Below are 15,151 nucleotides of genomic sequence, written 5' to 3' on the forward strand. Positions count from 1 at the left end.
CGAACTCTGAACTTCTCGATTACGTTACCACATGCCATCGAAAAGACCCAAATTTTTAGTCGGACGGGAGGGGACTATGAGACAGGAAATTTTTGAAACGGGAGATGTTGTACATTTCCAGACATTGTGATAAGTATGGAATGGGGCTGTTCACTGCCAAACTTTTCCTGTTGCGTCACTAAAGAATTTCGTTCGTCATCTGAGGTTGCCCTAAGCTTTATATTGGAGAGCGATAGGATGGCTATTAAAACGTTATTTTCAACGAAGGTAATAATTTCTCGTGTAAATCGATAACAAGAATGCGTTTAGAAAATCTTGAAGATTATGCAGCAAGTCATAAGTTCCCGAAAATTACATACTCCTGAATCTAAGAATTAATATGTTAAAGCGTAACAGAATTGTTGCGAAAGTGAGCTAAATATAGTACGTTTATGCACAAAGAGCACTAAATTTGACGTCACTTAGGTCGTCCTAGCTGCCGTGGGTCGATAATACAAAAATTTTAATTTTTACACTACGCTCTATGTTTTTTATTGTTGCGCTGCGAGTATGTGTAATTGTACGGGGGAAAAGTACGGTTCGGAAAAACTCTCCAAATTATAAAGAAAACTGTATTAAGTGCATAAGCGCATTATATATTTATTATAATACACTATGCACTATCCGTTAATTTATATTAACGTATGTTTTCTTTGTATTAACATAGGTCTTAAGCAGACATTTCCCCCTCGTATTCTTGTCCTTTCTTTTCCTTTGTTACAACAATTTTAAAATTATAAATCCTTCAAATAAGAAAGCGGTAGAGATTGCGAGATATGAAACATAATATATATTTTTTTGGTAATAACTATTGTTCTCGATAAATGTGTATGTATAAAACAGAGAACCGGATTTACTAACCATGAGGAAAAGTATGATATCACGTAAAAAAAATGAGTCCGTTATTAATAACAACTATAAAAATAAAAGCACAGTCGCGTAGAATTATTATGGTTTATTCTTTATCAGATTCACAAGAATAAAGCACTTAAATTGTGAAAATTGCAAGTGACATAAACAGGAGCTGTGCAAAATTCTTAGTTTCACAGCACTGATTATTCATCTAATTATCATGTTCGGACATAATTTCTGAGGTTAAGATGAAATTAAACTTGCAATTTAATGTAATAGGTAAGAGTGTCCACAGTAGAGTTTATTTTTGCCGTAAGGACATTCGTTCCGCTGGACGCCATGTGGAAACTTTCTCTAAACAATACGCTGCGCCTGTGCTTTCGCCAGATTCACGAGCTCAGTTATTTTCGTTGAATGCGTTCGTTTCGTTAAGACTTTCGGAACGCACCCTATGAATGTCTCTTCATTAATTTCACGTCATCACTCATATCCAAGAAAAACATCCGAACACATTAGGCACCTTTAATGCAAGACTACTCAAAATGTCACAAGTGTTCTAGCATAGTTCTAGATACTGAAAATTGAGAAATCATTTCCTGAAGTCTGAATCTGGAAGGGAATCTCCCCCTGATACGACATTATACGGAATCCCATACACCCTAATAAATCACAAAATCAATAGGTGTCCTTGTTATGTTGCTGTAGTAACACATGATATAATTGTAAAGATTAGTGAGAATTCCAGGTAGGAATGTGTTCTGTATTTTTCACAGGAGGCAAAGTAGGCTCTCAGGGAGGGCAGTTGCCCCCTGCCCACCTCTAGCTACGGTCCTGTATCGACTTTTCGGGAACCACGCACCTACTCTATGGCACCTACCTTCGTCAACGAAGTACGTCCGTGCAGAAGAAATGTCCAAATCATTATGAATCATTACTTTCACTGTCAGTAACATTGAACAAGAAAATGGCAGCCAGTAGTGCTGGAGTTGAATGGGCATCCATCGTGAAACCAATATTAGCTGCTTCTTACGGTTCGTTTAATAAAAATGACATAGGAGAACTTGTGAAGGCCATCATAAGAAGGTACTGACTATGTAGTTTTTTGTTGTGGGAACTGAATTAGTTTTCTTTTCAATAGACCCAACTGGGGTGATTACTCTGCAGTGTGCAAAAACTATTCTTTTTATTAAATTTTTCCAGTGTATGTTGTTGTGCTTAGGTTAGATATACACTCCATGTTGACATTTATAACTTTCGTTTCAGTTATCAATTAAAGTTCCAGACGAACTGATCTTCCGTGATGATTTTAATTTCTTCATTCTATTTCATTCTAGAACGTATGAATCATCATTAAGCCAATATTTTTTTCATCGTAGTTTATGGACTTTTAACCATTGTTATTTTTTAAAAGAGATTTATGTACGTTTCGGAGGCTGAATCGGCCTCCGTCTTCAGGGTAGCGTGTAGTCTGTTAGATCATACGTTTACCTGTCATCCCCGAAACGCTTGAAATTCCTTTATTTTCTTCTTTTTCTCATTGGTACCTTTATTTTCTTCTTTTTCTCATTGGTACTTACGTATTCTGCATTCTTAAGGATTCTTGAAGGTGCCATTTCGTTTTTTTCACGGAAATAATCTATATTTTCGACGTATGAAGTAAGTTTTGTTCGTTTCTTTTTCCCTTCAGTAACGCGCTAAATGGCGGTCCCAGTTTCACTACCGTAGTCAGCATGCAATGTTTCCACCCCACTCCACCAAAAAATACCTACATAGCCCCATGAACCATTTCTGGTAAGGTTAGTTTAGGTAGGGTCACGTATAGGTTACAATAGTTAAAAATTGGTTTCGAAAAAAATTATGCGTAGCCCCGCAAACCATTTGCGGAAACGTACCTTCTTAAGTTACAAAAACACATGTTTGGAAACACTGACCAGGATTGACTGGGATTACGTCATCACACACAGGCTACATCGACCTGAAAGTATATGGATGCAAGAGCTTTTGTGCATCGGACACACATTTATATCGAAAAATAGATGATTTACCGGCAAAATTGAATGAACGATGCGAAAAAACACTTCCCCGAACTTCCACAATTCTAAAGAAACTGCATTCGGTAAGTAATTTCTCCTGTAAATTTGAAGAAATTAGTTTCGGGGATACTTGAATTTTACCCGATGAAATTGATGAAGGGACACTCACAAACACTCATGCTCAGACCCCTGGCATTGTAACACCCTGTGCTAACCACTCTGCCACAGAGAAAATATTAATGGGATTTAATGCTATATCAACAACAATCTCTTTTAAAGGAAAGTAACCCCAAAACCCATATCCAGGTTCTACAGGGAGACCTTAGGACTAACCAGCACCTAAGTGTGGCTTAATTGAAGATGACGGGAGTGTTCCCTGATTTGTTTGAAATTTTGTATACTTTCTACATGAAGCCTCCTGAATACGAATCGGACATTAAAATTTCCCGGTCACGTCTGTAACTTGAAAATTTCACGTAACGTTAGGTTAAGTTAGGTTTGGCAAACATACTTCAAATGACAGTGTGAACTGTCTTTGCACAAACGGAGAACATGTCCTCGGGGACACATGTAATCACCTTCTTTCGGTAGAACACCTTACTCCATTAGTTTCTTTATCAGCTGAAGTCCATTTTTCCTCCACAGTGCAGTTGCACAACATTTACAATCTTCACACTCTGCTGTCCCACCATTCTCAACCGGTCCTTCCTCTTCAAGTGACAAACACCCTGTGTGGCAACACTGTAGACAGCGCAACTCAGTGGCTACATTCCACAAAACATGGCTTCCTCACTTCTTTCCGGAGATATATCGCCATTATGAAGTGCAATATATTACACCTTACACTAGTGTTAATTTCGAATTAATAATAATTAATTTACATTATAAAAATGTATGTATGTGTGTGTTTGTTCCGGCATAACTCACGCCTGAAGCGATTTCAACTATGGGGGTAAGACACCCCTGGCACCTCTAGGGTTAGGGGTGGGAGGGGGTGACATGTAAAAATAATCGAAAGCGACCCATATTAGTGTGGAATCCATAGTTTTCGGGGTCGCTAGGATGAATTGTGACACTCCCAATGCCGTTCAACTCCACGTTCATCACCTGGGCAAATCCATTTCAATTCAGGCAGATTTGAGAAAATCTGTCAGGGTGATGTCACAGATATCCATGAAACTGAAATATATTAGTCTAGATACAAAATTATGAGACACATATTTTTTCGTTTCGCAATATAAAATTATTTTGCCGTCTTAGGCTGCTTCAAAGTTTGGGGCCAAATTTTCACAAGTTTTGGTGCCAAAAAATATAAACGGCTGTTTCTCAGGAACTATTAAAGATATTTGGATTCTGTTTTTTTTTATCTGAAAGTTTATTGAAAGCCTTTTCAAATGCATATACAACGAACTTTATATGCAGCTTTTGGGGTGTGCTATGAATGAAATTTTAAAAAATTAGCCCCATTTTGGACCCCCAAAATCTCGAAAAAGCCACCCTAAAAATTTTCAAAATTTCAGGGCAGTTAACAGCAATACCTCAAGTTGAACATATATAAATTTCACGGGGTGTATATGCCTGGTTGTAATTTTACACAATATTTTAATAAGCACATTGAGAAGCTGAAAACTTAAACACAATCGTAATATTGAAGTAGACAAACCTTATTTCATCAGGCTATTATTGGTAAACAATATACAAATCATAAGAGTCCATAACCAAATATTTCATGTAATTGGTATATATCATGATATTGCTGATCATATTCAACATTTCTTATTTATAGAACATACTAGAAGTAATTTGTTTTTCATATTCACATGTTCATTTGTTTCTTTTCGTTTGAGATAAATTGCTGTTAATTCCTTCTGAGCTTGAGTTTTGAGTCATTAGGAAGATGTTTACAAGTGGAAAAGCAGTGTTTTCTGAGAAAAGAATAAAGTTTCCTGGTTTGAGAACAGGCATAAAAAATGTGTAAATCAAGGCAAGAGTTGGAAGTTCAGACAACTTGAACATATGTTCACGCAGGGTCGTTACACAGTTAAGCACCTTGCTACACGGCACAATTTATCAGCAGGGCATATTAAGTGCATTCAGACTGCAGAAGAATTTCAGACTGTTGTTCAGACATATACATCAGGTGTTACACTGATTTACATTCCATCTGCAGAGATTCAAACATTCCGTGATATGAAACACAAAGAGTGGGTAAATGTGCAGGCAGTTCGAATGATTCATAAAAGTCATGTGTGGCATGCAGAGGGAACTGGAAATGATATTGTAGTTTCCATTGCAAGAACTGCCCAGAATGAGAAACAAGAAGTGAATGTTACTATTGGAAACAGCTCACATGTTATGCAGTATTGTAAAATTCACGACATCAAAGTGAGAACGTATTTGGCTGTTATGTATGATGACTGTTGGTGGGTTGAAGAAGCAACTAAAGTGTACTTCGAGATGCAGGAAGTGCATGTAAATTTCATGCTGCCACATGGACCTGCAAAGGGCTATAATTTTCCTGATAGAATTAGGCAACACTAACATCAGTACGTGATACCTTTGCAAAATATTCTTCAAGTTCTTTCTCCACCACACCCCCTTGGACAATCTGGAAGACTGCATGCCATCTCTAATACTGAAACTGCCTGTGTAGAAAAAGCTTTCATGAACAGAACTAACATATGCAATGCCGGTACTGGGAGTTCACATCTCCTAGCTTGCATAAAAAATGTCTTACGTTTAAGTTTTCAGCTTGTCAATGTGCTTATTAAAATATTGTGTAAAATTACAACCAGGCATATACACCCCGTGAAATTTATATATGTTCAACTTGAGGTATTGCTGTTAACTGCCCTGAAATTTTGAAAATTTTTAGGGTGGCTTTTTCGAGATTTTGGGGGTCCAAAAGGGGGATAATTTTTTAAAATTTCATTCATAGCACACCCCAAAAGCTGCATATAAAGTTCGTTGTATATGCATTTGAAAAGGCTTTCAATAAACTTTCAGATAAAAAAACAGAATCCAAATATCTTTAATAGTTCCTGAGAAACAGCCGTTTACAATTTTTGGCACCAAAACTGTGAAAATTTGACCCCAAACTTTGAAGCAGCCTAAGACGGCCAAATTTTTTTTTATTGCGAAACAAAAAAATATGTGTCTCATAATTTTGTATCTAGAATAATATATTTCAGTTTCATGGATATCTGTGACATCACCCTGACACCCCCTGCCTGTCTGCATTTGGAATAGGCCACCTATTGAGATGGAGGGTGAGAGGGGGATGAAAAATAAAATGTCAAAAATGACCTAGATTAGTGTCGAATCCATAGTTTTCGGAGTGTCTAAGCTAATTGGGGACATTCCCGATGACCAAACTTGGTACACATATGACTTACAATCTGGAAAGAAATAGTGAATAGTGACACTTCCAATGCCGTTCAACTCCAAGACACCCCTGGCACCCCTTAGGGGGGGGGTGGAAAGGGGGTGACATGTAAAACGACCGATATTATAGATCCACCAAGCTTTCTGAAACCTCGGAAAATATGCGAACTAACCGGCCTCCCCCACCCCCTTCTCTCACCCCCGGTGTTTGTTCTGGCGCTGGTCGGGCAAGGACCTTCCTACTTCCGCCGACACAGTGTTGCTAATTTTACTCTCTTCAAGAATTCGAGGAGTGTTGTTGATGTGCGTAGACGTGTTTTTGAGTAAGTGTAAAATGTCGAAAGTTGTGCACAGCAGTGAGCGAAATTTGCTACTATGAATCATCGAGAAGTGTGAAGAAGAGAAAAGAGACGGGTGGAATTATCCTCGCGATCAACCCCTAAAGAGAGCAGTATATCTAACGGGACGGTTGGAGTCATTGCTTAAAAAACTGAAAAGAGAGAAAAAAGATTTACAAACCCCTGACCAGAAATTGTCAACTCCTGGTAAACGGAGACGTGCTCGACAAAATAAGATTGTCATTGACGACATGGATAAGTGTATACTGCGAAGGAAAATCCATGAAATGTACGTAGTGAAAAGAGAAGTTCCTACAATATTGAAACTTTTAGCTATTGCTAAGGAAGAAATTAGTTATCAGGGGGGGCAAGAAACATTACGGAAAATTATGAAACAGATAGGCTTTAAATTTAAAAAATGTAGAAACTCTCGCTTAGCTCTGGTTGAACGAAGCAACATTGTGGTTTGGAGAGCAAGATATCTTCGTGCCATCAACAGATTCCGCAACGAAGGGAGGCCTGTTGTTTACATTGATGAAACTTGGATTCATCCTAATTACAAAGTAAAAAAATGTTGGCAGAGTGAAGATGTGTCAGGTGTCTTCACAAACGACAGTCCGGGGCAGAGACTTATCATAAGTCACGCCGGGGGTTCCATGGGGTTTGTTCCAAACGCCCTTAATATATTTCAGGCCAAAACAACTTCTGGCGATTACCATAACGAAATGAATTCCGAGAACTTCGAGAAGTGGTCGGAACAGAAACTTATTCCGAATCTCCCACCTAGATCTGTCATTGTTATGGATAATGCCTCCTACCACTCAATTCAAACCAATAAAGCCCCGAACACAAAAAGTAAGAAACTAGAGATTCAAGAATGGCTATTAAAAAATAACATCACTTTCGATATCGAACAAACAAAGCCAGAATTGTTGCTGAAAGTAAAAAATAATCTTCCCGATCCGGTATATCGAGCTGACACAATTTTGAAAACCCACAGCCACCACGTCCTTCGACTTCCACCATATCACTGCGACTTGAACCCGATCGAGTACGTATGGAGCACCATAAAGCGTAGAGTTGCCTCACGAAACGTAAGTTCAAATTTGAGAGAAATAAGGGCTCTTACCGAAAGTGCAATTGACAGTGTCACAGTGCAGGAATGGGAATGTATGTGCCAACATGCCATCCGTTTGGAAAAAGAATACCAGAAGAATGATGGAATTCTCGAAGATGAAGTTCAAACTTTGATTATAAACCTGGAATCGGGGTTCCAAAAGTAGCGATGTAAATAGCGACAGTGACAGCGAAAGTTCGAATTCGGACCTCTCCAGCATAGACACCTTATAATCTGCCTCCAGGCCAACCGGAGGCAAGAACCCAAAAGTAAGTTGTTTTTTTTTTACATATTTTTTTTTATAGTTTACATAATTTATAATATTAATGTTATGTGTTTAAATTGTTGATATCCTTCTGCGAGACAGCTGGCGTTTTTAACTTTATTGTCCCCCTCCCTCCTCTCTCTTATGCTATGTTATTTGAATTACCACATCTAGAAACGAAACTTAATATTCGGCCTGCATATTTGTTTACTTGCAAACCTTTCACTGCACACGACCACTTCTAGATTTGGCAACACAGGGGGAAAACACGTGTTTCTGCCATCCCTTCCCTCGCCCCAGAGTTCCCGAGCTCCCCTCCTAAACATTCGACACTAGCGCCACTTGTTTCTGGCCAGGGTTTCAAATAAGTTGGTGGATCTATAGTGTGGAATCCATAGTTTTCAGGATCGCTAAGATGAATAGTGACTCCCCCTATGCTGTTCAAATCCAAGACACCTCTGTTACCCATGGGCGGGGGGGGGGGGGGGGAGGAAGGGCATGACATGTAAAAATAATCTAAAATGACCGATATTAAAGTGGAATCCATAGTTGTTGGGGTTGCTAAGATGAATAGTGACGCTCCCAATGCCGTTCAACTCCAAGACACCTCTGGCATCCCTAGGAGTGGGGGTGGGAAGAGGTGACATGTGAAACGACCGATATTAGAGTGGAATCCATAGTTTTTGTGGCCGCTGAGATGAGTAGTGACACTCCCAATGCCATTCAACTCCAAGTTCATTTTGCACTATAGTTAGAATTCATTATATTCCTGTCTAATAGAAGATTGGGATAAATAAATACCCGGCCAATGCCAGGCAATCAGCTAGTATAATATACAGATCGAAATAGAGAATGAACATTTACAAATTTGCATGTTTACTAATCCTGACCCATATGTATTTGTGCACTGCATCTGAAGAACTAAATGTCAATCAACTACTGCAAGATATTACATCACTTCTGCAAGCCAAAAGTAAATGTGCAAGATCTTGCAGTCAACTTGAAGTTTTGTATGGCTCACCAAACTTGTAATGAGTTTAAATTTTGCCATCTCTTTTGTTATTGAAAAATATGGGAGAGTTGGACCTTATTTCCCATGTAGAATAATTGGGATATCTGATCCCGTTGAAATTGATTGAAACTTGGTGAGGGACATGCATCAAGGCAGATACATTTCATAGATGAAATCTCTTCAAGCTACTGATTTAATTAATTGAAGATTTTACATCACATTTTACATGCTTCGATTTTAAATTATGACATTGAGCAAGCGTGCCTCCGTGAATAAGTTGTTGTTTGAGATATATTGAAGTTTAATGTAACAACATTTTGTTTAAACTTGCAAAACCATAGGTAACATGACTTTTTGGTTGGGACGTTCGACTAGCATATGGTCGATTACAGATTTTTTTTTCTTAAATATCATTAGAAAGTAGTTGAAATTTTAGGAAGGAAAAGGAAAACATACACACTTATGCAGAAAAAAAACAACACAAAACCACTGTTTATATAGGGTACATTTTTTAAACTGTTTAGCTACAGAGTACAGTAAGGTGCTCCCCTGTGCTTTGCACATGCCATGAAGGCGTATAGGTGGTGTGGAGTTTGGGGCCCCACACTCTCTTGATCACAGTCGAAGGTGGGGTTATGTGATCAGCACCATGCCCCTGGCTGCCTTTACCCTCCAGAGATTACTTCAGGTACCAACTTTACATGATGCTGGATGGGTGCCAGAGCTGCTTGAACAGGAGGAAAAAAATCCCAGTTCTCCCCCACCGGGAATCGAACCTGGGTCTCTCACCTGGTAGTTGGACACCCTAAGGAGTGAGCTACGGCGGCTCACTTAGCTACAGAGAAATGTTCATTAACTTCTTAGTATTTAAGAAATCTCAATTGTGTATTCAGCCTCTGTGGTTCAGTGGATAGAGCTGTCCTGCATCACACCCATGTTCAGTTCCGAGAATGGGTAATCTCTTATGCATTTTTCAGACACAGTTCCTGCACAAAGTGGGGCTCACCCAGCCTAAGAACAATTTTCACCTGGGACAAATGCTTGGGGTAAAGGCAGCCAGAACATGTTGCTCATCACATTACCTCCAAGATGGCCAATTCTGAGAATGTGTGAGGTCCAACTATGGGCCATTATGACTTGTGTATAGTCATGGACACGTCTCAGTTGTAACGATTCCATTGAGAATATATGGTATTGTTACAACCCAGAAGTGTCAGTGTTTGAACTATTTAACCTTTACCACTGTATTATTATTATTTATTTATTTATTTTACAGCGAAACTGAACTCTTGAACCACGAAGATGAATATGAAGCATTCTACTCATCATTTGCTGCCCTTGCAGCTGATTATATCAGTTCAAGTTCCGGCTCAAGTAAGTATTTTGACTTTATCTCATTACTTGCAATTCCAGTTATCTTGTACGACTTCTAGTGAGAGGAGGTGCTACTACATTGGGTTCAATTACTTGCTTCGGCATCTGGTTGCAAATGGAGAAAAACATGAATATATTTTCTCTAGAGAGGTTTAAAACCAACAGCAACCACCAGAAGCCTCCTCCATTATATATGTTATCATTTGTATGTTTATCTCACAGGATAAATGACATTTCACAATGCAAATATATTTGCACTTTGAATATATTACTGTGTATGAATCATGCTTCCAAGTAGTTTACACACCCCTGAGTTAGCGTTGGACGAGGACAATGCATGACACTCTTGGTATGAGTATAAGAAGCATTGTATCCCACTTGAAGTTATTATAGTGGCCAGAAGCATGCGGTAAAGGAAGACAGAGCAAGCGCCGCTTGCGTTGTTTTATAAAAACAATTTTGATATCTTAATTTCATGTTTTTCAATGCCTTTATACACCTTGGAATGTAATTTATCTACTTTAACATATTTACATATGACGCCTTTTCATTTCCTGTCATATTGGCTGCAAATATAAAGCGGCTTCACAATTCATGACACTCAGCAATGCAGCACAACTGATTCGTATTAGAAGGAAGAGGACTGCTCGTCTATCTCCCTGCTTTTCAAGTGACTTATGCAGTTCTTGCATGGTCACTGTTCTTCCTCTACGAAAAAAATAAAAGGTCATCCATAAGCAATCCCCGGCTCACTTCGTCTTTGGCAAGGGTGTTGGAAAGAACTCGTCCACGCTGGCCACAAGTGTTGCTAACTTGGAGATTTTTTATGCATCCGTAGCACCACCTAACTCGGTACGATTATTCAGGTGTGAAACTTAACAGTAATGAAAAATTAGGTTATAAAGTTAGTCGATGAGTACCGTTCGTATTGTATTATAAGAAATAAAATCACCAGCTTATACTAGAACATATCCCTCATGAGGTCAGTAACTTTGAAATATAGAGTGTATGTAACACTGCAAATCGGGTGAGGAAGAGGGAGCATTTGGAAGCATGCGAGCTGCAGATACATGTTTTCTTCACTGTGGCCATCATCCTGTGTTACTCTGTTCTTCTGTGTGGTGTTTTTGCCATCTTGTGTTAAAGTATGGTCTACGTTGAAAATAACTAAGCACCAGGGCTGACAAACGAGACGATCCATCGATTTGGAGTGGTGCATGTAAGGACTCTATTAGGGATCATCTTTGCAAACCATTCAGTTAAAGAACTTGTACTTAAAAGTTGGAGATGGTGAATCATGGAGAGACTGTGCCCTCAACTATGCATAACCAAAACAAGTAAGAAAAATGGGAAAGTTTTCAATAAGCAATTAAAAGTGTCTCAGAAAATAAACAATATTATGATTAAATTTGTTTACGTCCACTTTATGCACAGAAAGGCTAATTGGGACTCAACCTACAATTTAATTCAACCAATTTTCGGTAATTTTGGCTCCAAATTTATCCTTAACCCCCTCCCCCTCATATTACATTTGAAAATGTAATTAGCCAAAATGAAAAACTGACCCATCATTTGCCTATCACGAAAATTCACGGCACGCTCGTGATAGTGGCAACACTAGCACTGCAGTAATAATTTGAATCGTGCATTTCCCTAAGAGCCTTTTCAGTCATGAATTAATAATGAGGGTAGCATATGTTTACTTAAACATCTAGTGTTTTTCATTTTTCTGTGTATAACTTATGATTTGAGAATGACCATTGCAGATTTCAAAGTGTAAATATTACATTGCACGCTTCTAACTTTGGCCTTATTATCATCTGATACTGAAAGATCTTTTGAGATTTTTGTCTGAGGTTTTGCAAACTTTCCTATTAACTTCCAAATTATGGTAGTGATAACTAGAGCCAAAATCTCAAATTTTATGTACACACGACTTTTTTTATAGCCATAAATAATTACTTATCAATGCATAAAGTGCAAAGATCTGAAGTAAAAAAATATATACCCAGGTAATAATTTCTGTTTTATAACTACTGTCTTTCATAATGCTATGTAACCCCAGAGGGTCAAGGTGAAGAAGTTAATATGTAGGAAAATGTAGGAGTCTGTTAATGTTTTAGTACATTTTGCTATCTTTGTACCATGAGGATTGAATGTATAATGTGGGAGAATGTACAAAACGGAAATGTAAAATTGGAGGTTCCACTGTGTGGTGAAAGCCAAAGAGAAAATAGATGTACATGTCAAAAGTGAATGTTATTAGAATTACAGTTAATAGTTGTTATAGTGAAATAAAGATGTGTTTTTCTCATACATCACGTATTCTGATGATATGAGATGATCAATATGCTGTTTATGAATATACAATGTATTTTCCAGCACAAGGTTTAAGACAGTTTCTTGTGTCAAATTTATGATGTAAGAATGCTACAAACTTGTTCCACACAGTTGTAACCATTATCTTTCTTTTCACACCCACAACGTTGAGAAAAGAGTTTATTTCCCTCAACCTCTCACAACCCCTGCATATATGGAATGTTCATAATTGGTTCCATATATTGAAATAAATTTCCAGTAAGCACATACATGAAAATACCATGTGCTTGAATTTTTAAAATTTGTAGTAAGAATTGTACACATAAAATACAGGGTCATTCAAAATGATTGTCAGGCTTTCAATATTTTTTTCTGGGCAGGTCATGCAACATATTGCCCCTACAACTGCACCGGTTGATTGATGGGGACACACTCAGAGTTTTCTTTCGTAATAGGTAATGTCCTGTAGTTGCACATTTGGCTGCTGAGAGGCAGGTATTGAAAGTTCACAGATCATGGCTGTGAGAAGGTGCTTTTTGTGTTCAAATTTTATCTGCTGTCAGTTGTCATTTGTTATGTACCCAATGAGTCTGATTCACGTGAGTGATTGCGAATGTTAAACAGAGATGTCAGCACAAAGCGTGCAAGACAGAAGATAGCTGTAATATACATGAATGACAGTGTAAATAAGCGTGAAAGTAAATTAGGAAGATGAACAATAATAGAATACAGTATGAGATAATAAAGAAAAGATATAAAGATAATCAATTAATAAAAATACTTGTGAAATTAAACATGTACTCATATGTAAATAGATAAGAAATTTAAAGAAGTGAAAGTACCGATATAATTTTCTCTCTCCTAACAAATCTTGGATTTGTTAGATTACACGACCCACAGCAATTTTTGGCTGCACGTCACGATCACTGCACTGACTTGGCTGCACTTTTTATTCATTGCACAGAGTCTACACTTTTAGTTGCAATTACTAGTGGTGGCACGTTCTAATCGATGCCCCAAGGTGGGTTACTAGATTGTACTTGATATTAGTTATTGGATGAATAAAAGGCAAAACTTTCTGGGACTTGGTGGAAAGTATAGGACAATTAGTAAAGTAAAATATTCGTGATCAATAGACATATAAGATAGATAGATTCAGAAGGAAGTCCGAGTCCAAGTCCAGAAGGAAGTCTTAATCCAAGTTCAGAAGGAAGCCCACGTCAAGACCCAAATCCAGAAGGAAGCCCACTCAAGTGTATAAAGGGAAATTACGCTATCAATTGTGAATGTGAAAGTGAAGACAAACTAATAAGAAATGGAATTTGAATCAAGAATAGAGCAATTGAAATTTATGTAAAAGTCCGATTACTTCTATATGAATATATTCTCATGTGTTCTCAACTCTAATCTTCTTGTAAAAATAAAGATAATATAATCTTATTAACTGTCTCCATTGGAAGGCTTGCTGTCTGGTTTCTATTCTAAAAAGAACCCCTGAAGATATTTAGCTGTGGTATAATAAAGGATTGCACCCAAAGGGAGGTTGCACATTGAATGGCACATTCCATTCACCAGAGTTATGCACAGTTTCATGAGGCAGGGTGCCGTATAAAGGAAAAACCAGAAGCACAAGAAGACCAGGTTGGAGAGTAGGAAACCAGATTACCAATCCAAATTTGTAGCTTAGCTGAAGTGACTAAGAATAAAGCCATAGTGCCTATCTCCTTCAAGCGTTAACACCTGAGGATCACAATTCTGAGATCTGTGTTGGACAATGATAACTGACTGACTGAATAAATTCAAGCATAAAAATGCCTTCTCAGAGGCATGTCAACTTGTAAAACCTGCCTCGTAGCGGCTCCAGGAAAAAAATATTGAAATCTGGACAATAATAACCCGTATAACATTTTTCTACATGTATTGGGCTTAAAATCTACCATAATTATTTTCTTACTGTAAGAATATATAAATACTTTTTATTTTCTTTGCAGTCACAAAGAGCCAACTGGGAGCCGTCTGTACAGCTTCCCGAGTGTTGCTTCAGTACCTCCTTTCCAAGTTACACTCTCACAATGAAAACGCCTGTTTGTCGGCAAAACAGTTGCTTCTTCCCATCAGAGCCTTGTGCCAGGGAAGTGGAATGCTGCAACGAACAGACCAGATATCGCTCACGGCTATGATGAAGAATGCAAAACTTCCATCCCATATCAAGACTAGTCCGCCAGGTATGCAGTTTTTCTTTACACTTTTTCATGGTGTCCTCTACCAGTCTTGAAATCCGAGAATAATCAGGGAATTTACTTTTTCTGTAAATGTCAGGGAAATTTACTGTTTTTCTGGAAAAATCAACATTTTTGCATTAGTGTAATAAAGGTAGATTTTTCTTTTGAACAAGCAAGAAATTTTAGTTCATTGTTA

At 38.0% G+C, this 15,151-nt stretch overlaps 1 protein-coding gene across 3 annotated transcripts in view; it reads left to right on the plus strand.

Moving 5' to 3' along the window:
* Positions 1-1,855: 1,855 nt before the first annotated feature.
* poe (E3 ubiquitin-protein ligase-like protein poe) overlaps positions 1,856-15,151 on the plus strand; it is a 206,180-nt gene continuing 192,884 nt past the window's right edge. For all 3 annotated transcript variants that reach the window (XM_083109941.1, XM_083109943.1, XM_083109942.1), the window contains exons 1-3: positions 1,856-1,974; positions 10,317-10,414; positions 14,725-14,958. In XM_083109941.1, the coding sequence (XP_082966067.1) occupies positions 1,856-1,974; positions 10,317-10,414; positions 14,725-14,958 (451 nt within the window). The remainder of the gene's footprint in view (positions 1,975-10,316; positions 10,415-14,724; positions 14,959-15,151) is intronic.

This window comes from Lepisma saccharinum, chromosome 23, assembly GCF_977018435.1.
Source record: "Lepisma saccharinum chromosome 23, izLepSacc3.1, whole genome shotgun sequence".
Taxonomy (NCBI): Eukaryota; Metazoa; Arthropoda; class Insecta; order Zygentoma; family Lepismatidae; genus Lepisma; species Lepisma saccharinum.